Source organism: Pristiophorus japonicus, chromosome 15 (assembly GCF_044704955.1).
Source record: "Pristiophorus japonicus isolate sPriJap1 chromosome 15, sPriJap1.hap1, whole genome shotgun sequence".
Classification (NCBI taxonomy): Eukaryota; Metazoa; Chordata; class Chondrichthyes; family Pristiophoridae; genus Pristiophorus; species Pristiophorus japonicus.
The window spans coordinates 119,500,527-119,528,007 of record NC_091991.1 but is presented as its reverse complement, the minus strand read 5'-3'; the positions used below and the strand labels follow the sequence as shown (position 1 = coordinate 119,528,007).

General features: G+C 48.4%; 1 protein-coding gene across 4 annotated transcripts in view; it reads left to right on the top strand.

The window, feature by feature from the left end:
* alg1 (ALG1 chitobiosyldiphosphodolichol beta-mannosyltransferase) overlaps positions 1 to 27,481 on the top strand; it is a 48,018-nt gene that overhangs the window by 12,968 nt on the left and 7,569 nt on the right. For 3 of the 4 annotated variants that reach the window (XR_011596810.1, XM_070900882.1, XM_070900881.1), the window contains 7 exons: positions 5,715 to 5,825; positions 6,080 to 6,201; positions 15,613 to 15,651; positions 21,803 to 21,862; positions 24,694 to 24,804; positions 25,236 to 25,350; positions 26,204 to 26,279. Coding sequence is in view for 3 of the 4 variants with exons in the window: in XM_070900882.1 (XP_070756983.1) it covers positions 5,715 to 5,825; positions 6,080 to 6,201; positions 15,613 to 15,651; positions 21,803 to 21,862; positions 24,694 to 24,804; positions 25,236 to 25,350; positions 26,204 to 26,279 (634 nt within the window). In the remaining variant the exon portion in view is untranslated. The remainder of the gene's footprint in view (positions 1 to 5,714; positions 5,826 to 6,079; positions 6,202 to 15,612; positions 15,652 to 21,802; positions 21,863 to 24,693; positions 24,805 to 25,235; positions 25,351 to 26,203; positions 26,280 to 27,481) is intronic. The other variant, XM_070900883.1, reaches the window with a different exon arrangement.

Here is a 27,481-nt window from a genome sequence, read left to right as displayed (position 1 = left end):
CAAAATGATACCCCTCCCACCCGGCTATAAAAAAAAAGTTCCTTGTACGCGAGTCCCAATGGCTCGTGCATGCAACTGTGCACACTCTGCTAAGCGATTCACTACGGCTGCTGGTGTTTCGAAACAACAGGATTCCATGAACTCCGTGGAAACCTGTCTGACAGACATGCAACTCCTGCTAGCACCCCTAACTTACTTCAACCATGGCTCTGTGATGTGCAGCATAGTTTGCCCGTGCAGTGCTGTTGAAGAGTATCGAGTCGTCCCTTCGGCCAGGGATAGGGGCGGCAAACATCGGGTCGTCCCTTCGGCCAGGGATAGGGGCGGAGAACATCGGGTCGTCCCTTCGGCCAGGGATAGGGGCGGAGAACATCGGGTCGTCCCTTCGGCCAGAGATAGGGGCGGCGAACATCGGGTCGTCCCTTCGGCCAGGGATAGGGACGGCGAACATCGGGTCGTCCCTTCGGCCAGGGATAGGGACGGCGAACATCGGGTCGTCCCTTCGGCCAGAGATAGGGACGGCGAACATCGGGTCGTCCCTTCGGCCAGGGATAGGGACGGCGAACATCGGGTCGTCCCTTCGGCCAGGGATAGGGACGGCGAACATCGGGTCGTCCCTTCGGCCAGGGATAGGGACGGCGAACATCGGGTCGTCCCTTCGGCCAGGGATAGGGGCGGCGAACATCGGGTCGTCCCTTCGGCCAGGGATAGGGGCGGCGAACATCGGGTCGTCCCTTCGGCCAGGGATAGGGGCGGTGAACATTGGGTCGTCCCTTCGGCCAGGGATGGGGGCGGCGAACATCGGGTCGTCCCTTCGGCCAGGGATAGGGACGGTGAACATCGGGTCGTCCCTTCGGCCAGGGATAGGGGCGGCGAACATCGGGTCGTCCCTTCGGCCAGGGATAGGGGCGGAGAACATCGGGTCGTCCCTTCGGCCAGGGATAGGGACGGTGAACATCGGGTCGTCCCTTCGGCCAGGGATAGGGACGGCGAACATCGGGTCGTCCCTTCGGCCAGGGATAGGGGCGGCAAACATCGGGTCGTCCCTTCGGCCAGGGATAGGGGCGGTGAACATCGGGTCGTCCCTTCGGCCAGGGATAGGGGCGGCGAACATCGGGTCGTCCCTTCGGCCAGGGATAGGGGCGGCGAACATCGGGTCGTCCCTTCGGCCAGAGATAGGGGCGGCGAACATCGGGTCGTCCCTTCGGCCAGGGATAGGGGCGGCGAACATCGGGTCGTCCCTTCGGCCAGGGATAGGGACGGCGAGCATCGGGTCAGGCACACAGCCTGCAGGACGCACTGGGAGGGCGAGGAGCTACTGCGCATGCGGCAGACTCCACTGCGCATGTGCGCAGCTGCCGGCACTGTTTTCAGCGCAGGGATGTAGCTCCGCCCCCCACTGCTCTATATACGCCGTGCCAGGACCCGGGAGACACAGCAGAGTGGCCAGAATTGTTGGTAAGTTTTTTGGCGCCGTTTTGAGCATACACAGTCGGCGCATCTCGGGAGAGCGCGCCGGAAAAAGGGGTTGGGGAAATTTGGGCCCAATAAGATGCTCAAAATTATGAGGGATTTTGATAGAGTAGATAGGGAGAAACTGTTTTCACTGTCAGGAGGTTCAGTAACGAGAGGAGATAGATTTATGGTAATTGGCAGAGGAACCAGAGGGGAGAAATTATTTTACGCAGCGTGTTATGATCTGGAATGCACTGCCAGACAGAGTAGTGGAAGCAGTAACTTTCAAAATCGCAGAGCTAGGGAGTGGGACTATTTTTAAAAAAAGGAGGCAGACAAAAAGCAGGAAACTGTAGACCAGTTAGCATAACATCTGTCATTAGGAAAATGCTGGAGTCCATTATTAAGGAAGCAGTAGTGGGACATTTGGAAAAGCATAATTCAATCAAGCTGAGTCAGCATGGTTTTCTGAAAGGGAAATCATGTTTGACAAATTTGCTGGAGATCTTTGAGGATGTAATGAGCAGGGTGGATAAGGGGGAACCAGTGGATGTGGTGTATTTGGATTTCCAGAAGGCACTCGATAAGGTGCCACATAAAAGGTTACTGCACAAGGTAAACATTCACAGGGTTGGGGATAATATATTAGCATGGATAGAGGATTGGCTAACTAACAGAAAACAGAGAGTCGGGATAAATGGGTCATTTTCCGGTTGGCAAACAGCGACTAATGGGGTGCCGCAGGGATCGGTGCTGGGTCCTCAACTATTTACAATCTTATATTAATGACTTGGATGAAGGGACTGAGTGTAATGTAGCCAAGTTTGCTGATACAAAGATGTGTGGGAAAGCAAATTGTGAGGAGGACACACAAAATCTGCAAAGGGATATAGACAGGCTAAGTGAGTGGGCAAAAATTTGGCACATGGAGTATAATGTGGCAAAATGTGAGGTTATCCACTTTGGCAGTAAAATAGAAAAGCAAATTATAATTTAAATGGAGAAAAATTGCAAAGTGCTGCAGCACAGAGGGACCTGGGGGTCCTTGTGCTTGAAACACAAAAAAGTTAGTATGCAGGTACAGCAAGTAATCAGGAAGGCAAATGGAATGTTGTCCTTTATTGCAAGGGGGATAGAGTATAAAAGCAGAGAAGTCCTGCTACAACTGTACAGGGTATTGGTGAGGCCACACCTAGAGTACTGCATACAGTTTTGGTCTCCTAAGGAAGGATATATTTGCATTAGAGGCTGTTTAGAGAAGGTTCACTAGGTTGATTCCGGAGATGAGGGGGTTGACTTATGAAGATAGGTTGGGCCTATAATCATTGGAGTTCAGAAGAATGAGAAGTGATCTTATTGAAACATATAAGATAATGAGGGGGCTCGACAAGGAGGATATTTCCACTCATATGGGAAACTAAAACTAGGGGGCATAGTCTCAGAATAAGGGGCCGACCATTTAAAACTGAGATGAGAAGGAATTTCTTCTCTGAGGATTGTAAATCTGGAATTCTCTGCCCCAGAGAGCTGTGGAGGCTGGGTCATTGAATATATTTAAGGCGGAGATGGACAGATTTTTGAGCGATAAGGGAATAAAGGATTATGGGGAGCAGGCAGGGAAGTAGAGATGAGTCCATGGTCAGTTCAGCCATAATCTTATTAACTGGCGGAGCAGGCTCGAGGGGCCAGGTGACCTCCTCCTCCTCCTATTTCTTATGTTCTCATATTCTAATTTTCATAGCTCCTTCAACGAGCTGGTTACTATGGGCCAAATTACTGCCTCCTGTGCTGTATTCTGCAATGCATCTACTGCATTCTTTGTATCCATTCAGTCATTTCTTCAAAAAAAAGTCTCAGATTTGTGAAAGTCAAGTTGTCTTTAATAAATTCATGCTGGCCATACATGAGTAATGTCTACATTTCTAAATGCTCTCTAATTTTATCTTGAATTATAGATTTTAAGAGTTTGCTTAACCAGTAGCATTATCTTTCTCCTTCTGTAACAACGGTGTTACATTGGCTATTCTCTACTCCAGTCCCACAATCAGTGTGTTTAATGAGGATTGTAAAATGGTGATCAGAACCTCAGCTATCTCCTCTGATTTCTTTGAACAGCACAAGGTGACTTATCCAATTTGAGTTCTATTTTTTGCAGAATTCATTTTTTTCCCCTATGTATCCTCCTCTAGTATACTTATGCTCTCATTCTTGCAGTGGTTTGTCTTTTTTTTATAAAAGCACTTGATATTTCCTTTTATCTGCTACCCTTTTTTCATAAGGTCAGAAGTGGGGATGTTTGCTGATGACTGCACAGTGTTCAGTGCCATTCGCAACTCCTCAGATAATAAAGCATGTATGCAGCAAGATCTGGACGATATTCAGGCTTGGGCTGATGAGTGGCAAGTAACATTCATGTCACACACATGCGAGACAATGATCATCTCCAACAAGCTAGAGTCTAACTGCCGCCCCTTGACATTAGCGGCATTACCATCACCAAATTCCCCACCTTCAACATCCTGGGGGTCACTATTGACCAGAAACTTAACTGGCCCAGTCACATAAATACTGTGGCAACAAGAGCAGGTCAGAGGCTGGGTATTCTGTGGTAAGTGTCTCACCTCCTGACTCCCCAAAGCCTTTCCACCATTAACAATGCACAAGTCAGGAGTGTGATGGAATACTCTCCACTTGCCTGGATGAGTGCAGCTCCAATAACACTCAAGGAGCTCGACACCATCGAGGACAAGGCAGCCCGCTTGATTGGCACCCCATCCACCACCTTCAACATTCACTCCCTCCATCACCGACGTACCGTGACTTCAATGTGTACCATCTACAAGATGCACTGCAGCAACTGGCTAAGGCTACTTTGATAGCACCTCCCAAACCCACGACCTCTACCACCTAGAAGGACAAGGGCAGCAGGTGCATGGGAACACCACCACGTCCACGTTCCCCTCCAAGTCACACACCATCCTGACTTGGAAGTATATTGCTGTTCCTTCATCGTTCCTGGGTCAAAATCCTGGAACTCCCTCCCTAACAGCACGGTGGGAATACCTTCACGGACTGCAGTGGTTCAGGAAGGCAGCTCACCACCATCTTCCCATGGACAATTAGGGATGGGCATCCCATGAATTTTTATTTTTTATTATTTTTTCCTTTCTAACCTCCTTTTTCACCTACCTACAGTACTTCTATTCCTCATGATTATGTTTAGTATCATTAACCTAACAATTATATCATATGTCTTCCTTTTAAGTTTGTTTAGTTTTCATCTCCCTTCAGCCACAGAACTCTATTCTTTGTACCCCTTTTTATCTTAACAGAGCATATCTAATTTATACTATATCCTATTTCAAGATTTCCCACTGCTGATCTATCGATCAGTTTCCTAACTTTTCTGACCAGTTAATTTGGGTCAGGAATCATGTTCCCAATCCTGTCCAAAGCTAAGCTATATCTCTTCTAGCTATTAAATCGTATTCCTCCCAAGTTATTAATGTATCTGATTGTCCAATTTTGTTCTGAATATTTTGTGTATACATACCACTCAATCCTGACTTCAATTTTTAAAATGTTGACCATTATTCTTTTTCCTAATGTACTCATTTAAGTTCCACAGGGTTAACATATATTTTTGTGAATATATTTCTTGGTAAACAATATGACTTTTAGATGAATTATTTTTTCATAGACTGTCACAATTTGAAGTTACATGTTGGTGATGTGAAATGACCAATCCACAGAAATCGAATCTCTGGCTAGAACTAAAGATGCTGAGGGAAGTCCCAGTATATATTTCATATAATGTGCCCCTGAGGATTGAGTTATCAATCAACCAAGATCAAGTTCATACTGGAGCTTGGAGCTTATTGCATAGAATGATCGAGCAAGCGTTACCCAGGACCTGTGAAAGCTTTCACAAAGTAGAACTGAATTAGCGCCCAAAACAAATTCTCTGTATTCCGACTAACTTACAGATCAAACAACCTGGCCTGTGTCTCACAGGCAACCAGGCTCTGGTTTTCATTTTGAAATTGAACTAGGAAAGACTGCTTCCATTTTAGCTCTAGTTATGTCAAAATTAAAATGCAGACCCCTCCCTACTATCCAGTCAAGTTCTTTAGAGGAAAAACATAGTTCAGTTTTTTTACATAATATGCTTTTATAGACATTCATACAAACAACTGGTTATTGATGAGTTTACTAGGTTGAATATATTTTAACTAAAAAAAAAACTTTTTCTATCACAGGGCAATCACATTATATGACTGTCCACCTCCCATTTTTAGAGAAACTCCTCTAGAATTGCAACATAAGCTGTTTAAGAAGCTTGCTAATGATTTTGCCCCATTTAAAGCAAGGTATGTTTTATATTTTTGCTAGAAAATGTTAATACTGTAATTGTAAACATTTTGTTTGTTAAATACTTTGTGGTAAAACTGAGCATTGCCTGACCTTTTTCGTACTTTATAATTTTAATTTCAAAAAAGGTTGAAATCAAATATAGGAAAGTTCCACTACTGGTATGACTGCTATTTTTCTAAACACGTTTTGTAGAAAGTAAACCTACTTAACGATATTGATGGTAAACTTTACATTTTTGTTGTGAAACTAGGACAGAATCTGTGCTTTCTAATTTGGAACAGACAGCCTTTACAGAATTGAATATTGGTACCGGTAATGTCACACATGTCCGAGGAAGACCTGCATTACTGTTGAGCAGTACTAGCTGGACAGGCAAGTCAGATATTTTTTTTAAATAGCCAATTTTAGTGTACGGTTTTCTGTACATGTTAATATCAGCATAGTTGTGCATGTTAATTTGAAAACGATACAGGAAGAGTTGGTGAGAGAGTGATGGCAAGAAAGATGACAGTGAGAGGGCTGAAGATGGTTGAAAAGGAAAAGTTTTCAGGGCTATGGGGAAGAGCAGGGGAGTGGACAGCTGGTCCCACTCCCCCGCCCTTTCCCGTAGAGCTGCAAATTTTTTTCCTTTAGGTATGTTACCAATTCCATTTTGAAAGCCACGATTGAATCTGCCTGCACCACCCTTTCAGGCAGATTCTAACCACTCGCTGTGTGAAAAAGATTCTCACGTCGCTTTTGGTTCTTCTGCCAATCAGCTTACATTTGTGTCCTCTGGTTGTCGGCCTTCAGCCAATGGGAACAGTTTCTCAATCTACTCTGTCCAGACCCCTCATGATTTTGAACACTTCTATTAAACCTCCTCTCAATGGGCTAGATTTACCCCAACAAGTTTTGTTGGTGCACTGACCTCAAGCGCGTCGACTTTGCGCGCTGGAAACGGCGCCCGGCAAAATCCTGGCCGCTGCGTGCAGTCCCCGGAGTGCTGGCGTGGCGTCGATGTTGAAGTGGGGGGGCGGAGCCAAACGCCCGCACTGCAAACACTGCCGGCACCTTCGCGCATGCGCAGTGGTGCCGGCTCCAACGTGCGTACATGCACAATAGACAGAGATAGAAAGAAAACTTGGTTCCAGCAGCTGCAACTTCCCTCCCCTATCCCAGGCCGAATGACCTCACACATAGGCCGGCCTGCTGCCTTTCCCAGGCAGACCTTCTCGGGTGGCTCGGCGGGCTTCCCCCCCCCCCCCCCCCACATTAAACGCAACTCCAGCAGCTCTCTTTTCCGTCCGCTCCCACCCCCCCCCCCCCGCGATTAAATGCGCTGCATCTCCAGCAGCTGCAACTTCTCCGGTGCGTTGTCTTGCCCTATCCCAGGCCGAATGGCCTCACACACAGGCTGGCCGGCTGCCTTTCCCGGGCACACTTTAAAGATAAGGTAGGATTTACTTCTTTTATTGTATTTAGTTTGAGTTTTTCCTTAATGTTTGCTGCTTGTATGTTGCGGTCCTCTCCAGTTCCCTTCCCTCCCCTATCCCTGCCCTTATGTCTGTTGAATGTGCGCTGCTTTTTCCCGCAAGGTTTTTCAGAGCTGGCCACATACGCTGACCTAAGTGGATCTGGAGTACGTTTTTGCTGGCCAAAGTGGCATAAGTAGCCAAAACTGACACAAGTGTCTGGGAATGCCCCCTTTTGGGAAAAAAAAAACTGACCTAAAAATAATTGTACCTAACTGACTAACTCTGGAGCAAATCTTTTGGGGAAAATGGCATTTTCTAACTTATGCCAGAAAAAACAACTTACTCCAAAAAAAATTGATGCAAGTCATGGCCAAAATTGGGCCCATTCTCACGTCGCTTTTGGTTCTTTGTGTCCTCTGGTTCTCGGCCCTTCAGTCAATGGGAACAGTTTCTCAGTCTACTCTGTCCAGACCCCTCATGATTTTGAACACTTCTATTAATCCTCCTCTCAATCTTCTCTGCTCTGAGGAGAACAACCCCAGCTTCTCCAGTCTATCCACGTAACTGAAGTCCCCCATCCCTGGAACCATTCTTGTAAATCTTTTCTGCACCCTCTCTTAAAGCCTTCATATCCTTCCTAAAGTGCATAGCCCAGAATTTGACACAATATTCCAGTTGAGGCCAAACCAGTGTTTTATAAAGGTTCATCATAACTTCCTTGCTTTTGTACTCTATGCCTCTATTTATGAAGTCCAGGATCCTGTATGCTTTTTTAACTGCTTTCTCAACCTGCCCTGCCACCTTCAACGATTTGTGCACATACCCCCAGGTCTCTCTGTTCCTGCATTCACTTTAGAATTGTACCCTTTAGTTTATATTGCCTGTCTGAGTTCTAAGTACCAAAATGTATCACTTCACACTTTTCTGCGTTAAACTTCATCTGCCACGTACCCGCCCAGTCCACCAGCCTGTCTATGTCCTTTTGAAGTCTATCACTCTCCCCCTCACTGTTCGCTATACTTCCAAGTTTTGTCATCTTCAAACTTTGAAATAGTGCCCTGTACCGCTAAGTCCAAATCATTAATATAAATCAAGAAAAGTAGTGGTCCCAGTCATCATCATCATCATCGGCAGTCCCTTGGAATCGAGGAAGACTTGCTTCCACTCCTGAAGTGAGTTCTTTGGTGGCTGAACAGTCCAATACGAGAGCCACAGACCCTGTCACAGGTGGGACAGACATTCATTGAGGGAAGGGGTGGGTGGGACTGGATTGCCGCATGCTCCTTCCAATGCCTGCGCTTGACCTTTTCACACTCTCGGTGTTGAGATTCGAAGAGCTCAACGCCCTCCCAGATGCACTTTCTCCGCCTAAGGCAATCTTCGGCCGGGGACTCCCAGGTGTCAGTGGTGATGTTGCACTTTATCAGGGAGGCTTTAAGGGTGTCCTTGTAACGTTTCCACTGGCCACCTTTGGCTCGTTTGCCATGAAGGAGCTCCGCATAGAGCATTTGCTTAGGGAGTCTCGTGTCTGGCATGCGAACTATGTGGCCTGCCCGAGTGTGAAGCTGATCGAGTGTGTAGGGGTGTGTGTGTGTGTGTCGGGGAAGATGTATGTGTCGGGGAAGATGTATGTGTCGGGGAAGATGTATGTGTCGGGGAAGATGTATGTGTAGGGGAGGGTGTGGGTGTGTGTGTGTGTGTGTGTGTGTGTGTGTGTGTGTGTATGTATGTGTGTGTGAGTGAGAACACCACTGCATATCTTCCTCCAGTCTGGAAAAACAACCGTTCACCACTATTCTCTGTTTCCTGTCCCTTAGCCAATTTCGTACCCATGCTGCCACTGTCCCTTTTATTCCATGGCCTTCAACTTTGCTGGCAAGCCTTTTATGTGGCTCGTTATCAAACACCTTTTGGAAGTCCATGTACACTACATCAGTTGATTTGCCCTCATTAACCCTCTCTGTTACCTCATCAAAAAATTAAATCAAGTTAGTTAAACACAATTTGCCTTTAACAAATCTCTGCTGGCTTCCCTACCATGTGACTGTTAATTTTGTCCCAGATTATAATTTCTTAAAGCTTCCCCACACCAAGTTTAAGCTGACTGGCTTGTAGTTGCTGGGTTTATCCTTGTACCCTTTTTGGAACAAGGGTGTAACATTTGCAATTCTCCAGTCCTCTGGCACCAGCCCTGTATCCAAAGAGGATTAGAAGATTATGGCCAGTACCTCTGCAATTTCCACTTTTACTTCCCTCAGCATCCTAGGATGCATCCCATCTGCTCCTGATGACTTATCTACTTTAAGTACAGCCAGTCTTTCTAATATCTCTTCCTCATCAATTTTTATCCTATCCAATATCAACTACCTCCTCTTTCACTATGACTTCTTCAGCAGCATCTTCCTTGGTAAAGACAGATGCAAAGTACTCATTTAGTACCCCAGCCATGCCCTCTGCCTCCATGTCTTCATTTTGGTCCCTAATTGGCCCCACATCTCCACTTGCTGCCCATTTACTACGTATCTGCCTATAGAAGACTTTTGGATTACCTTTTATGTTAGCTGTCAATCTATTCTCATGCTCCCACTTTGTCCTCTGAACTTCCTGTATTCAACCTGGTTCTCACTGGTATTCTTAACCTGACAGTCATATATGCCCCATTTTTCTGCTTTATCTTACTCTCTATCTCTTTCGTCATCCGGGAGCTCTGACTTTAGTTGCCCTGCCTTTGGGTATGTACCTCGACTGTACCCAAACCACCTCCTCTTTAAAGGCCGACCAGTGTTCTATTACAGTTTTGCCTGCCAATCTTTGATTCCAATTTACTCGGGCCAGATCTGTTCTCAAACCACTGAAATTAGCCTTCCTCCAATTAAGTATTTTGACTCTAGATTACTCTTTGTCCTTTTCCATGTTCCATGAGATTTTACTGCAGCACATACAATTTCTTGGGCAATATCACCTCCCAATGGTTGGATAAGGTAACTGTTACCAAAAATAAAAACCAAAGAAAAAATTGAAATGGACCGAGCCAGAGTTTGAAGTAGAATTACCAACTTTAAAGTGCCTTAGATATCTGATTTACAAATTACTTCAGTAGGATTGAAAACAATTGCTTCCCCCATCTTTTGTAAAAAAAATAAATGTATATATGTCTGCTAAGTTCATAAAATTATATTAAATGAAAAAAAATTAAGCAGTTAAAGCTTGCCTTGAGCATTATGGTAGAAATAAAATTGGTTATTGAATATCGCCTAAGCTGTTAACATTTACAGCCAACATCAAGGCCTGGAGTATCTGCTGGCTTGCGCTGTTCCAATCGGCGCAATTCGCCCGAAATCGGCTAAACCAGCGCAGAAAATCGTGGGATTTCAAGCGCAAAGTGCGTCCAGCACAAATGAAGTTTCGGCGATCTTGTGGACTAGTTTAAAAGTGGTTCTGCCCACAAAACTGGCCACAGCCTCAGATTCAATGAATCACCATGGCGAGTTTCCGCTAATTATATCCGTTTGCGGGCCAATGAGGAAACTCTTAAAATTATTCTTTCAGACGCAAGGACACTAATAGGCACATTTTAATAGCTTTTGAGTAATTTTTTTAATTTATTACGAAGTTGACTACTGTATAATTAGCAAATGTTTCTGTATAGCTTTTTTTTTTAAGTCATTTTCAGTTATTCAAAATTGAGTTACTCACAGATGGTGGACTAGACACTGATGCTTATTTTTTGAGAGAAATCCATTTGAGCTGTACTAATCAAACTGCACCAAGTTACCACTCTTTAAATATATCAAGCAATATTTTTTAAGGGATTTATTTTTAAAAATTGTATTCTAAAATGCTGGCGGATGTGCTGGTTCTTAGTAGATTTTATGTTTGGCAGTATCCAAATTCATTTGTGTGGAAACTTAAGGGAAAAAATTCTTCTCAAAACTCTCACAATTTTGGGAAACATTTGCACCCAAATCGACAATTATGCCCAAAGCGGAAACACTATCCCCAGATGTTAAAATCATTTACCAAATTTTTGTGTAATTTAGTATCTTGCTAAATTTATTATAGTGCCCTGTAAATGTTAGCTTTATATTAGGAGATTGTTGCATAGCATTATTTAATGATATGAGAATGTTTTCACGGCTAAATAATAATTTTTTTCTAGTTTTAAATGTCTTTGTAATTCAAGTGTAAAATCAAAGACAACTACGTGAATCAGTATTACTTGGTGACATTCAGCCAAATTTGATTTTCTCCAAGGTAGTGATGCTCTATTGCAGATCTTGGGTGTCCAATTTGTGGCCCAAGAGCCACATGCAATCCTGGCGCTCCAGCCCTTGATGTCCAGGTGACTCAACAACAACAACTTGTATTTATCTAGCACCTTTAACGTAATAAAATGTCCCAATGCGCTTCACAGCAGTGTTATATAAAAGAAAATTGACACTGAGCTATATAAGATGTTACAGCAGATTACCAAAAGCTTGGTCGAAGAGATAGGTTTTAAGGAGAGTCTAAAAGGAGGAAAGATAAGTAGAGAGGTGGAGAGATTTAAGGAGGGAATTCCAGAGCTCAGGACCTAGGCACCAGAAGGCACGACCGCCAATAGTGGAGAATTTAAAATCGGGGATGTTCAAAAGTCCAGAATAGGTGGAGCGTAGAGGTCTGGGGTATTATACGGTTGGAGGAGATTACAGAGATAGGGCGGGGCGAGGCCCTGGAGGGATTTGAAAACTAGGGTGAGAATTTTAAAATTGAGGCTTGCTTCACCAGGAGCCAATGTAGGTCAACAAGCACAGGGGAGATGGGGACGATGCGAGTTGGCACATGGGTGGCAGAGTTTTGGAAGATCTCAAGTTTAGGGAGGGTCGAACTAGGGAGGTCAGCCAGGAGTGCATTGGAATAGTCAAGTTTAGAGGTGATAAAGGTATAGATGAGGGTTTCAGCAGCAGATAAGTTGAGGTAAGGGCAGAGACGGGCGATATTACGAAGATGGAAATGGGCAGTCTTCGTGATAGAATGGATATGAGGTACGAAGCTCAATTTATTATCAAATATGACACCAAGGTTGCAAACAGACTTGGTCAGCCTTAGACAGTTGCCGGGGAGAGAGATCGAATCAGTGGAAAGGGAATGGAGTTTGTGGTGTGAACTGAAGACAATGGTTTTGGTCTTCCCAATATTTAATTGGAGGAAATTTCTACTCATCCAGTGCTGGATGTTGGGCAAGCAGTCTGATAGAATAGAGATGGTGGAGGGTTCGAGAGAGATGGAGGAGAGGTAGAGCTGGGTATCATCAGCATACATGTGAAAACTCACGTTGTGTTGCCGGATGATGTCGCCAAGGGGCAGCATGTAGATGATACATAGGAGGGGGCCAATTGGGGACACCAGAGGTGACGGTGTGGGATCGGGAAGAGAAGTCTTTGCAAGTGGTCCTATGGGGTGAAACAAGGTGTTATGCTCAAAGGGAGAGAAGTTCTGGAGGAGTACGGAGACAGACCAAGGTGTGATTTAGATATAAGGGCTACTTCATTACCACGGCGGTTTGGCCATGAGATATGGTGGAAAATATAGCCAGATGGGGCAGCTTCATTAAGAGGAAAGATGTCATCACTCCTTTACCATGTTCTCCGTCAATGCCATGATGTCAATTTGATCATAAATAAGGTCATGGATGACAAGGTCCTTATTTACAAATGAATGTATATTTTGAAGGGAAATGTGGAGGGGGGTGATGAAACCTAATTTACTGGTGTAGTCCATAGGGGCAGAGTAGGGAGGATGGTGGAATTCTGCATTGGGATGGAGAATGAAACAGTTAATTCAGAGACCATGGTCCAGAACTTAAAGAAGGCTAACTTTGAAGGTATGAGGTGTGAATTGGCTGGGATGGATTGGCGAATGATACTTAAGGGGTTGACTGTGGATGGGCAATGGCAGACATTTAGAGACCGCATGGATGAACTACAACAATTGTACATTCCTGTCTGGCATAAAAATAAAAAAGGGAAGGTGGCTCAACCGTGGCTATCAAGGGAAATCAGGGATAGTATTAAAGCCAAGGAAGTGGCATACAAATTGGCCAGAAATAGCAGCGAACCTGGGGACTGGGAGAAATTTAGAACTCAGCAGAGGAGGACAAAGGATTTGATTAGGGCAGGGAAAATGGAGTATGAGAAGAAGCTTGCAGGGAACATTAAGATTCTATAGATATGTAAAGAGAAAAAGGTTAGTAAAGACAAACGTAGGTCCCCTGCAGTCAGAATCAGGGGAAGTCATAACGGGGAACAAAGAAATGGCGGATCAATTGAACAAGTACTTTGGTTCGGTATTCACGAAGGAGGACACGAACAACCTTCCGGATATAAAAGGGGTCGGGGGGTCTAGTAAGGAGGAGGAACTGAGGGAAATCCTTATTAGCCGGGAAATTGTGTTGGGGAAATTGATGGGATTGAAGGCCGATAAATCCCCAGGGCCTGATGGACTGCATCCCAGAGTACTTAAGGAGGTGGCCTTGGAAATAGTGGATGCGTTGACAGTCATTTTCCAACATTCCATTGACTCTGGATCAGTTCCTATAGAGTGGAGGGTAGCCAATGTAACCCCACTTTTTAAAAAAGGAGGGAGAGAGAAAACAGGGAATTATAGACCGGTCAGCCTGACATTGGTAGTGGGTAAAATGATGGAATCAATTATTAAGGATGTCATAGCAGTGCATTTGGAAAGAGGTGACATGATAGATCCAAGTCAGCATGGATTTGTGAAAGGGAAATCATGCTTGACAAATCTTCTGGAATTTTTTGAGGATGTTTCCAGTAGAGTGGACAAGGGAGAACCAGTTGATGTGGTATATTTGGACTTTCAGAAGGCGTTCGACAAGGTCCCACACAAGAGATTGATGTGCAAAGTTAGAGCACGTGGGATTGGGGGTAGTGTACTGACATGGATTGAGAACTGGTTGTCAGACAGGAAGCAAAGAGTAGGAGTAAATGGGTACTTTTCAGAATGGCAGGCAGTGACTAGTGGGGTACCGCAAGGTTCTGTGCTGGGGCCCCAGCTGTTTACACTACATTAATGATTTAGATGAGGGGATTAAATGTATTATCTCCAAATTTGCGGATGACACTAAGTTGGGTGGCAGTGTGAGCTGCGAGGAGGATGCTGTGAGGCTGCAGAGCGACTTGGATAGGTTAGGTGAGTGGGCAAATGCATGGCAGATGAAGTATAATGTGGATAAATGTGAGGTTATCCACTTTGGTGGTAAAAACAGAAAGACAGACTATTATCTGAATGGTGACAGATTAGGAAAAGGGGAGGTGCAAAGAGACCTGGGTGTCATGGTACATCAGTCATTGAAGGTTGGCATGCAGGTGCAGCAGGCGGTTAAGAAAGAAAATTGCATGTTGGCCTTCATAGCGAGGGGATTTGAGTACAGGGGCAGGGAGGTGTTGCTACAGTTGTACGGGGCATTGGTGAGGCCACACCTGGAGTATTGTGTACAGTTTTGGTCTCCTAACCTGAGGAAGGACATTCTTGCTATTGAGGGAGTGCAGCGAAGGTTCACCAGACTGATTCCCGGGATGGCGGGACTGACCTATCAAGAAAGACTGGATCAACTGGGCTTGTATTCACTGGAGTTCAGAAGAATGAGAGGGAACCTCATAGAAACAGTTAAAATTCTGACGGGGTTAGACAGGTTAGATGCAGGAAGAATGTTCCCAATGTTGGAAGTCCAGAACCAGAGGTCACAGTCTAAGGATAAGGGGTAAGCCATTTAGGACCGAGATGAGGAGAAACTTCTTCACCCAGAGAGTGGTGAACCTGTGGAATTCTCTACCACAGAAAGTTGTTGAGGCCAATTCACTAAATATATTCAAAAGGGAGTTAGATGAGGTCCTTACTACTAGGGGGATCAAGGGGTATGGCGAGAAAGCAGGAATGGGGTACTGAAGTTGAATGTTCAGCCATGAACTCATTGAATGGCGGTGCAGGCTAGAAGGGCCGAATGGCCTACTCCTGCACCTATTTTCTATGTTTCTATCTTTGCGAGATTAGTTGGCAGCAGGCGTTTAGGATGGGGAGTGAGTAAGATGGGGCAATTTGGGTTGCTGCTAGCTAACTCTATCCTATTTGCATTTATGTATTTTGCTAGTCTGAATCAAAACACCCAAATAGTTTGCATCACCAATTTAAGATTTATGCAAATTAATGTGAAATGGATTAAAACTTGGTTTGTGGCTCCTGAGGATCCTCATGTGGCCCAGGAAGACAACACCTTGGATACTTCTGACTTCAACCATTAATGGAATACTCTCCTTTTGATTTTCAGAGGATGAAGATTTCTCCATTCTGTTGAAAGCCTTGGAAGGTAGGTTTCTTTTAATTTGCATTTTTTGTGGTCCAAATGTGCAGTACACTATTATGCTTATCTTAATGGATTCTGTGAATAATGCACATACTCAAATATTAAATGGATAACTGCTGCATCATTATTATGTAATTAATAGTTATAAACCTTTTACTTTGCACTTGCACATTGACAAGGACATCATCATAGGCAGTCCCTCGAAATGAGGATGACTTGCTTCCACGCCGAAAAAGGATGAGTTCACATGTGTTTCAATGAAGGACCTAATATTCCAGATCCCGAACTACATGTTGAAGGGTGGAAGATGCCTGTGCATGGATTTTTTTAATGTGTGGTGGCCGTTGCACACCAGCCACCACACGGGCTTGACAGAACTAGGTCTTGGTTCAGTGGCAATGATTGACCAAGACGACTGGAGACCTGATCTGCTGCACAGACCTAGTGCGCACACGTATCGCAGTGTGGGCTGGTCCGTGCTGCCGCTGGGCCCTCACCTCTGCTCGGCCCCGAACACTCGCCTCTCCTGGGCTCTGATCACATCCCTTTACGAACTCTCGCTGCTCCTGCTGTACCTGCCCGCACTGCAATCAGTCGATACCCTCCTGCAGCAGCACGCGCTGCTCTCTGAAGTGGCATACTGCCGCACGCTGCTCCCTCTAATGGCCGCGGCCTGCTGATGGTCTTGCTGGAAATACCCACATTTGCACTACATTTCCCTGGATTGTGTCTCAGGCGGTTTCTAATACAATTAGTGCCTGGGGACAAACCAGTGTGGCCGAAGCAACACCTGTGGTAGGTCAGCAATTTCTATTGGCCGACACTGTCCCACCTGAGCCCACAGAGCGAGTGTTTGCGATTGGACCATCCAGGAACAGCGCCACCGAGCGGGGGGAGGGCGCACTGCAGCTCGCAGTTTACAAGGCCATTACAAATCATGGAAACACTATTCCTTCAAAATCATTTTAATTTAAAAAGGAGATGCAGAGTTGCTTTCCTTGTTCACTCAAGTCCCGGTTGCCTGGGTTCCCTCACTTTGACGATAGCAGCTTGGCACGCATAAAATTTAAAAACCGAAACACACAAGGGCTTTAATAACTCTGTTGCTCAGTGTCAAATTTTGTTTGATAATCGCACCTGCGCCTTGAGAAGCTTTACTATGTTGAAGACATTATATAAATGCAAGTTGTCGTAGACCCTTTGTCAGAAACATTAAATCGTTTTTTCTTTATACAGTTTTTCTTTGTGGCATTTTCTGTTGTTTCAGGTTTACAACATTTGCATTTTTTTTCTCTCTTTTGTATTATTCTGCTGCTAAAGGGCAGTGGCTTGTGGCTTGAGCACTTATGGCCACTAAGTCCAATTGCTGTAGCTCCTCATGTCAATTACAGGTGAATTGTTCTTTGTGAGGGAAGTTGACAGAATACGAGGTACAGGTGCATCGTCGAGAATCCGGGACCCTCGGGACCGAGGCGGTTCCGGATTACGGGCTTTTCCGCACTTTCGATCATCTTTCTGACGTCATGAATCCTGAAATACCCAAGCCCAGGTTCGGGTATTTCCGGATTTCGGAACTTCAGAAAGGGTGGGGGGCCTTGCCGAAGAGCTGTTCGGGCCGGTCGGCCCCGTCGAGGAGGTCATCGGACAGGGGCCTGCCGAGGGGCTGGTCGGCCCCATCGCGGAGGTGGTGTTCGGGCGGGGCAGCGGCGGGGCTCCGAGGTCGGCGGGTCCGGATTCCGGAACATTTTATGGATTCCGGACGACCCTGCCACCGATCGGTCTGGATTCCAGAACTCTGGATTCGTGATGCTGCACCTGTACATGTAAATATTTAGCTCCGGGTCAGAAGAAACTAGCATAAAATGACTGGCTTTCTCTTTGAAGCATGATGTCTTAAATATAACTAGACACATGACCTCATAGAAACATAGAAAATAGGTGCAGGAGTAGGCCATTCGGCCCTTTGAGCCTGCACCGCCACTCAATGAGTTCATGGCTGAACATGCAACTTCAGTACCCCATTCCTGCTTTTTCACCATACCCCTTGATCCCCCTAGTAGTAAGGACTACATCTAACTCCTTTTTGAATATATTTAGTGAATTGGCCTCAACAACTTTCTGTGGTAGAGAATTCCACAGGTTCACCACTCTCTGGGTGAAGAAGTTTCTCCTCATCTCGGTCCTAAATGGCTTACCCCTTATCCTTAGACTGACCCCTGGTTCTGGACTTCCCCAACATTGGGAACATTCTTCCTGCATCTAACCTGTCCAAACCCGTCAGAATTTTAAGCGTTTCGATGAGATCCCCTCTCATTCTTCTGAACTCCAGTGAATACAAGCCCAGTTGATCCAGTCTTTCTTGATATGTCAGTCCCACCATCCCGGGAATCAGTCTGGTGAACCTTCGCTGCACTCCCTCAATAGCAAGAATGTCCTTCCTCAAGTTAGGAGACCAAAACTGTACACAATACTTCAGGTGTGGCTTCACCAAGGCCCTGTACAACTGTAGTAACACCTCCCTGCCCCTGTACTCAAATCCCCTCTCTATGAAGGCCAACATGCCATTTGCTTTCTTTAACCGCCTGCTGTACCTGCATGCCAACCTTCAATGACTGATGTACCATGACATCCAGGTCTCGTTGCACCTCCCCTTTTCCTAATCTGTCACCATTCAGATAATAGTCTGTCTCCCTGTTTTTACCACCAAAGTGGATAACCTCACATTTATCCACATTATACTTCATCTGCCATGCATTTGCCCACTCACCTAACCTATCCAAGTCACTCTGCAGCCTCATAGCATCCTCCTCGCAGCTCACACTGCCACCCAACTTAGTGTCATCTGCAAATTTGGAGATACTACATTTAATCCCCTCGTCTAAATCATTAATGTACAGTGTAAACAGCTGGGGCCCCAGCACAGAACCTTGCAGTACCCCACTAGTCACTGCCTGCCATTCTGAAAAGTCCCCATTTACTCCTACTCTTTGCTTCCTGTCTGCCACCCAGTTCTCAATCCACGTCAGCACACTACCCCCAATCCCATGTGCTTTAACTTTGCACATTAATCTCTTGTGTGGAACCTTGTCGAAAGCCTTCTGAAAGTCCAAATACACCACATCAACTGGTTCTCCCTTGTCCACTCTACTGGAAACATCCTCAAAAAAATTCCAGAAGATTTGTCAAGCATGATTTCCCTTTCACAAATCCATGCTGACTTGGACCTATCATGTCACCTCTTTCCAAATGCACTGCTATGACATCCTTAATAATTGATTCCATCATTTTACCCACTACCGATGTCAGGCTGACCAGTCTATAATTCCCTGTTTTTTCTCTCCCTTTTTTAAAAAGTGGGGTTACATTGGCTACCCACCACTCCATAGGAACTGATCCAGAGTCTATGGAATGTTGGAAAATGACTGTCGATGCATCCGCTATTTCCAAGGCCACCTCCTTAAGTACTCTGGGATGCAGTCCACCAGGCCCTGGAGATTTATCGGCCTTCAATCCCATCATTTTCCCCAACATAATTTTCTGACTAATAAGGATTTCCCTCAGTTCCTCCTTCTTACTAGACCCTCTGACCCCTTTTATATCCTTTTGTATCCTCCTTAGTGAATACCGAACCAAAGTACTTGTTCAATTGGTCTGCCGTTTCTTTGTTCCCTGTTATGACTTCCCCTGATTCTGACTGCAGGGGACCTACGTTTGTTGTTACTAACCTTTTTCTCTTTACCTATCTGTAGAAGCTTTTGCAGTCCATTTTAATGTCCCCTGCAAGCTTCCTCTCGTACTCTATTTTCCCTGCCCTAATCAAACCCTTTGTCCTCCTCTGCTGAGTTCTAAATTTCTCCCAGTCCCCTGGTTCGCTGCTATTTCTGGCCAATTTGTATGCCACTTCCTTGGCTTTAATACGATCCCTGATTTCCCTTGATAGCCACGGTTGAGCCACCTTCCCTTTTTTATTTTTACGCCAGACAGGGATGTACAATTGTTGTAGTTCATCCATGCGGTCTCTAAATGTCTGCCATTGCCCATCCACTGTCAACCCCTTGAGTATCATTCGCCAATCTTTCCTAGCCAATTCACGCCTCATACCTTCAAAGTTACCCTTCTTTAAGTTCTGGACCATGGTCTCTGAATTAACTGTTTCATTCTCCATCCTAATGTGGAATTCCACCATATTATGGTCACTCTTCCCCAAGGGGCCTCGCACAATGAGATTGCTAATTAATCCACTCATTACACAACACCCAGTCTAAGATGGCCTCCCCCCTCAACATATTGGTCTAGAAAACCATCCCTTATGCACTCCAGGAAATCCTCCTCCACTGTAATGCTTCCAGTTTGGTTAGCCCAATCTGTATGCATATTAAAGTCACCCATGATAACTGCTGCACTCATCAAACTCAAAAATCCAATGTAACATATAATATAGTGTCAGGGCCACTGATTTATTGTGATGGCTGCAGTTGCGAGTAGTCTGGTTTTGTCAATGGTCTGATGAAATAATTGGTAGGGTTGCTTTTTCCAGACTGCCGATTGAGTGGAGGATCTGTCAGATTCTTGTCACGATCACCTCATGTCTGGTTGAGTCTGTGGGGATAGCATATTCTGCCCTTTTGAATCCCCAATTTTAATTGATCCAGCATAGATGGCCGTGCCTTCAGCTGCCTAGGTCCTAAGCTCTGGAATTCCCTCCCTAAATCTTCCCGCCTCTCTACTTCTCTTCTCTCCCCTCCCTTAAAACGCTCCTTAAAACCTACCTCTTCGATCAAGCTTTTGGTCATCTGCCCTAATACTTCCTTATGTGGTTCGGTGTTGAATTTTGTTTTATAATGCCCTTGTGAAGCGTCTCGGGCTACATTAAAGGTGCTACATAAATACCCATTGTTGGTGTTCTGGAACACACTGCCTGAAAGGGTGATGGAAGCAGATACATCAGTAACATTCCCAAAACTGGATAAATACCTGAAGGGGGAACACAATTACAGGGCTGTGGGGAAAGAGCAAGGGAGTGGGATTAATTGGATCGCTCTTCAAGGAGTTGGCGTAGATACAATGGGACAAGTGGCCTCCTCCAGTGCAGTATGATTCTATTATTCCACGATTGAATGATTTGCCCCGACATCAGGCCCCATCACGTGGGCTGCAGCCGCTATTCCTCTCTTCACCCCTCCCCTGGGGTTACCAATCGGCCACAGCCACCGATTGCTCTCCTTTCCCTAAGGCCAGCGATTCCAGCTCCAGCCCCAAGGCCATCACATAACTTCGGCGCAAGCAATGACCAGACCTTCCTTAACATTTATCATCTTGGGCTCCTCCCGCAGCACCATTCCTATTCATCTGAGGTCCGAGTTTCAATATCCAGGGCTCCTGAATTTCTAGACCGTAATGTCTATGTGTTGTTAGTGCACTTCATGTTTGTGAATTTATGCAAGGCAGTTTTGGGCAATGTTGAGAGTCCAACTGAGTTCTCTGTCAGTCACAGCTTTGGAATCTAATGGTTAAGTAAGTGCCAGCTAACTGCTGCAGAAAATGGTCTGAAATAAGAATGGAAACAAAACATTTTCATTTCTAAAATTTCTTCTGCCCTCTGGACATCCCAGAGTGTCACACAACAAACAGCTTACTTTTGAAACGCAGTTACTGCTTTGTAGGTAAACGTGGCAGCCAATTTGCTCAGCAATTGAGATGCACCGAAGAGTAAACTTGATGGTGCTACTTGAGGGAGGAATGTTGCCCAGGATGTCTGGGTAACATGCTGCATTTTTTCAAATAATGCCATGGGATCTTTTACATCCACCTGACAAGTTCAATGGGGTCTCATTATAACATCCATTTCGATAAATGGCACCCTGACCGTGCAGCACTCCCTCAGTCTCCAGAGTAGGGCCTGAGCCCACAACCTTCTGACTCTCGGGCGAGAATGCGACCATTGAACCACGACTAACACCAAAACCAAAAAACGCTTAAATTTAGTGTGATTGCTCCTGAAAAGTAGTTAATTTGTGGTAAGCCAGTTATTCATGAAACATGTTAACTAATATAATTGGTGTATTGCCTTTGTACTGTTTGGTTTTCAAATTATGGAATGGTTATGCACATTTTTCGAAACAATGCATCTTGTATAATTGTGTTCCTTTTACAGAGTATGAAGGTTTCATAATGAGTGGGGTAACATTACCACCCCTCGTTTGTGCCATCACAGGTATATTTTTAAACAAATTTCTTCATTTCTTTCTCTTCCCCCAAATCACTATCACTCCCCTCGCGCCCGTCCGCACCCTGCGTACGGCCCTGCGCTCACCCCAGCCCTTGCACCCCCCCCCCGCCCCGTGCTCGCCCTCGCCCCCCCCCCCGTGCTCGCCCTCGCCCCCCCCCCGTGCTCTCCCTCGCCCCCCCCCCCGTGCTCTCCCTCGCCCCCCCCCCCGTGCTCGCCCTCGCCCCCCCCCGTGCTCGCCCTCGCCCCCCCCCGTGCTCGCCCTCGCCACCCCCCCCCGTGCTCGCCCTCGCCACCCCCCCCGTGCTCTCCCTCGCCCCCCCCGTGCTCGCCCTCGCCCCCCCCCGTGCTCGCCCTCGCCCCCCCCCGTGCTCACCCTCGCCCCCCCCCCCGTGCTCGCCCTCGCCCCCCCCCCCGTGCTCTCCCTCGCCCCCCCCCGTGCTCTCCCTCGCCCCCCCCCGTGCTCTCCCTCGCCCCCCCCGTGCTCTCCCTCGCCCCCCCCCGTGCTCTCCCTCGCCCCCCCCCCGTGCTCTCCCTCGCCCCCCCCGTGCTCTCCCTCGCCCCCCCCCCGTGCTCTCCCTCGCCCCCCCCCCGTGCTCTCCCTCGCCCCCCCCCCGTGCTCTCCCTCGCCCCCCCCCCGTGCTCTCCCTCGCCCCCCCCCCGTGCTCTCCCTCGCCCCCCCCCCCGTGCTCTCCCTCGCCTCCCCCCCGTGCTCGCCCTCGCCCCCCCCCCGTGCTCGCCCTCGCCCCCCCCGTGCTCGCCCTCGCCACCCCCCCCGTGCTTGCCCTCGCCACCCCCCCCCGTGCTCTCCCTCGCCCCCCCCGTGCTCGCCCTCGCCCCCCCCCCTCGTGCTCGCCCTCCCCCCCCCCGTGCTCACCCTCGCCCCCCCCCCCCCCCGTGCACGCCCTCGCCCCCCCCCCGTGCTCGCCCTCGCCCCCCCCCCCCCGTGCTCGCCCTCGCCCCCCCCCCCCCCCGTGCTCGCCCTCGCCCCCCCCCGTGCTCGCCCTCGCCCCCCCGTGCTCGCCCTCGCCCCCCCGTGCTCGCCCTCGCCCCCCCCGTGCTCGCCCTCGCCCCCCCCGTGCTCGCCCTCTCCCCCCCCGTGCTCGCCCTCGCCCCCCCCGTGCTCGCCCTCGCCCCCCCCGTGCTCGCCCTCGCCCCCCCCGTGCTCGCCCTCGCCCCCCCCGTGCTCGCCCTCGCCCCCCCGTGCTCGCCCTCGCCCCCCCCGTGCTCGCCCTCGCCCCCCCCGTGCTCGCCCTCGCCCCCCCCGTGCTCGCCCTCGCCCCCCCCGTGCTCGCCCTCGCCCCCCCCGTGCTCGCCCTCGCCCCCCCCGTGCTCGCCCTCGCCCCCCCCGTGCTCGCCCTCGCCCCCCCCGTGCTCGCCCTCGCCCCCCCCGTGCTCGCCCTCGCCCCCCCCGTGCTCGCCCTCGCCCCCCCCGTGCTCGCCCTCGCCCCCCCCGTGCTCGCCCTCGCCCCCCCCGTGCTCGCCCTCGCCCCCCCCGTGCTCGCCCTCGCCCCCCCCCGTGCTCGCCCTCGCCCCCCCCGTGCTCGCCCTCGCCCCCCCCGTGCTCGCCCTTCGCCCCCCCCGTGCTCGCCCTCGCCCCCCCCGTGCTCGCCCTCGCCCCCCCCGTGCTCGCCCTCGCCCCCCCCGTGCTCGCCCTCGCCCCCCCCGTGCTCGCCCTCGCCCCCCCCGTGCTCGCCCTCGCCCCCCCCGTGCTCGCCCTCGCCCCCCCCGTGCTCGCCCTCGCCCCCCCCGTGCTCGCCCTCGCCCCCCCCGTGCTCGCCCTCGCCCCCCCCGTGCTCGCCCTCGCCCCCCCCGTGCTCGCCCTCGCCCCCCCCGTGCTCGCCCTCGCCCCCCCCGTGCTCGCCCTCGCCCCCCCCGTGCTCGCCCTCGCCCCCCCCCGTGCTCGCCCTCGCCCCCCCCGTGCTCGCCCTCGCCCCCCCCGTGCTCGCCCTCGCCCCCCCCGTGCTCGCCCTCGCCCCCCCCGTGCTCGCCCTCGCCCCCCCCGTGCTCGCCCTCGCCCCCCCCGTGCTCGCCCTCGCCCCCCCCGTGCTCGCCCTCGCCCCCCCCGTGCTCGCCCTCGCCCCCCCCGTGCTCGCCCTCGCCCCCCCCGTGCTCGCCCTCGCCCCCCCCGTGCTCGCCCTCGCCCCCCCCGTGCTCGCCCTCGCCCCCCCCGTGCTCGCCCTCGCCCCCCCCGTGCTCGCCCTCGCCCCCCCCGTGCTCGCCCTCGCCCCCCCCGTGCTCGCCCTCGCCCCCCCCGTGCTCGCCCTCGCCCCCCCCGTGCTCGCCCTCGCCCCCCCCGTGCTCGCCCTCGCCCCCCCCGTGCTCGCCCTCGCCCCCCCCGTGCTCGCCCTCGCCCCCCCCGTGCTCGCCCTCGCCCCCCCCGTGCTCGCCCTCGCCCCCCCCGTGCTCGCCCTCGCCCCCCCCGTGCTCGCCCTCGCCCCCCCCGTGCTCGCCCTCGCCCCCCCCGTGCTCGCCCTCGCCCCCCCCGTGCTCGCCCTCGCCCCCCCCGTGCTCGCCCTCGCCCCCCCCGTGCTCGCCCTCGCCCCCCCCGTGCTCGCCCTCGCCCCCCCCGTGCTCGCCCTCGCCCCCCCCGTGCTCGCCCTCGCCCCCCCCGTGCTCGCCCTCGCCCCCCCCGTGCTCGCCCTCGCCCCCCCCGTGCTCGCCCTCGCCCCCCCCCTTGCTCGCCCTCGCCCCCCCCGTCCGGTCCGCGCTCACCCTGGCCCCGGCCCCTCGCCCTCGCCGGCCCCCTCTCGCTACCCCCTGCCGTCCCATTGAATGTTTGTTTATTTGGTGTTTAAACTTAGTTTCTTGTTTTTCAGGGAAAGGTCCACTAAAGGAATTTTATATCCATCAAATTGAAAAAATGCATTTTAAATATGTTCATATTTGCACACTCTGGCTGGAAGCTGAGGACTATCCAGTGCTGCTAGGTAAAATTCCTCACAATTAAATAGAAGTGGTATTTGTGTTACCTTGGCAGTAATTTTAATAAATGTTTGATTTTGCTTTACTATCCAAACCTGATGGAATAGCAAAATTAATCTTTCTCAACCTTTCATTACACATTATGCAGATCTCGGCCTTGTGATATTTCTCGTTGATTTGCTCTCTTGGGAACATAATTGAGCTTAATGGGCTTTAATATTTGATGGTAAAATCAGGTCCTGAAGGTGAAGAATTTTATATTATCCGTACAAACATTGGAAATTATGGAAAGCTATAGGACGCTACAACTTTTTTCATAAAATCACGAAGGGTTTAATATTTTCTACTGAAACAGAAGTTCCACATTGCAATGAAATCAGACATTTATTTTATTGTATTTTTTCTCCACAACTTATCTTTTGTAACAATTTTGCAGGCTCTGGTGATCTAGGAGTTTGTCTTCATAAATCAACCAGTGGGCTTGATTTGCCTATGAAGGTGGTGGACATGTTTGGCTGCTGTTTACCTGTATGTGCAATTGATTTCCAGTGGTACGTATAAGGCAAAATATTACATTGAATTCTTTCTTTCACCTCCACCCCTGGGTTCTGAATGGGGAACACTTTTGTTATAGATTGTTGTCTGTTAACACTATTTTTCTTTTAATTATAACAAGCCCTGTTAAGTGATTTCCCGTCATTAAAAATAGGGCTGGCCAGACTTGTCAGTGTATTTGTGCATCATGAGACACTATTGTTTCATTACTGTATTACCTTCATCTATATAATAAAATTGGTAAGTGGATTACGTGCTCCAGAGGCTGGTAAACATCCCTTACGGGCTTTTGCATTCTTAAAATGTCAGCAGTTCATCATGCCTGCAGGTGTGCGCTCAATAAGATTTTCCATTGTTAATATACAGCTATTATCTTCATAGTCCTAGTTACAGCAGCAGGACTAACACTACCACTAAATTGGAGCTTCAGAATCAGCAGATCCCCACAACTCTATCAGCAAAGCAGCTTCATGCCTCCATGGTTCCCGAGTACAGTCAGCACTGCAGCCTCCCTGCCTGAAGAGACATGAGTTCAAATTTGTATTTTTAAATAGTGAATTTTTATTTTTTTCATCAATTTTAACCGGCATTTTTTAAATCTTTCATTAAATTTTGAAAGTTCAGACTTCTGCACGAGTGCCACCCAGTCTTAATTCCAACCAATTCCCTGATGTGATTGATTTATAAATGTTTTTTTTATTAATTGCTGTCCTTTCTCTGCTGTCTACGACCTTCCCCCTCCCTTCTCTGTCACCCACTCCCTCCACCCCTCCACTCTGCTTCCTCCCAGCCCTTAAATACTTCTTTCTCTGGTAAGATAAACTGTCACTTTTCCACCCCATTTTACAGTTTACATGAACTTGTGAAACATGAAGAAAATGGCTTAATATTTAAAAATTCCCACGAACTGGCTGAGCAACTAAAGGTAAGACAACTACTGCACTGAGAAATAGTTTGCATCTTAAAAACTATCCCTTTGAAACCCATTCAGGTTTCTTGTTCCACCACCTGTGCCGGTAATCTGTTCCACATACTTGAGATTTTGTCTTCTGCCAGATGCCATGAATGAATGGGTCTGAAAATCCAGTGCCACCAACTTTAATACTTTATTAAGAAATTCAAGAATAAGCAGATTTTGTGTCCTCTATCTTGTATCAATACAAGATAATCATAGTAAACTCGCAAGTGATGCGTGTCTGCAAACCTGTCTTCAGGTTGGATGAAACCTTGGACATCTTGAGGCTTACCTCTGGTGTCTTCAGCTCCATTTGCCTGCAGGTCACTTAGGATACACTAACTTATATATACCTAATCTATAACACACCCACTTTTGGGATATGATGCAACCAACCACAGCACTACATGTAATTCTCTTTGGAAAAACTGCCCCAAACCAAATTTGTCCAGTCTTGCAGTAGAACTCATTCGTCATCTCTGGAAATGTGCCATATTCAGCACTTTCCCACTAAACTTCTGTATCCAATGGTAAGCCTATTGTAAATTTGTATACTGCTAAATTCATGTCGTACAATAATTATCCAAGGGTCTCTTGTCTACAAGAGTACAGTTAATTACATCTGTGTTTATCCTATATCTCACTCAAACTGTCTGTTACTGCACCAAAATGTCTCTGGATTTCAGATTATCTTTGTGTCTCTATCTCTTTCTCTCCATATCAATTAATCTATGATGCTAATTTACCTATATCAACCTGTTAAAGTACACAAGACCCAGGGTAATGAATCTTTCCTCAAGTCATTCCCTTAAATTCTGGGATCAACCATGTCGCTCTTTTCTGTACATATGAAATAGGAGCAGGAGTAGGCCATTTGGCCCCTCGAGCTTGCTCTGCCATTTAAAAAGATTATTGCTGATCTGCTCTTGGGCTCAGCTCCACTTCCCTGCCTGCTCCCCATAACTCTTTACTCCCTTATCGTTCAAAAATCTGTCTATTTTCACCATAAATCTATTTAATGATCCAGCCTCCACAGCTCTCTGGGGCAGCGAATTCTACAGATTTACGACTAAGAAATTCCTCATCTCCATTCTAAATGGGCGACCCCTTATGCCCTCTAGTTCTAGATTCCCCTACAAGTGGAAACACCCTCTCTGCATCTACCTTGTTAA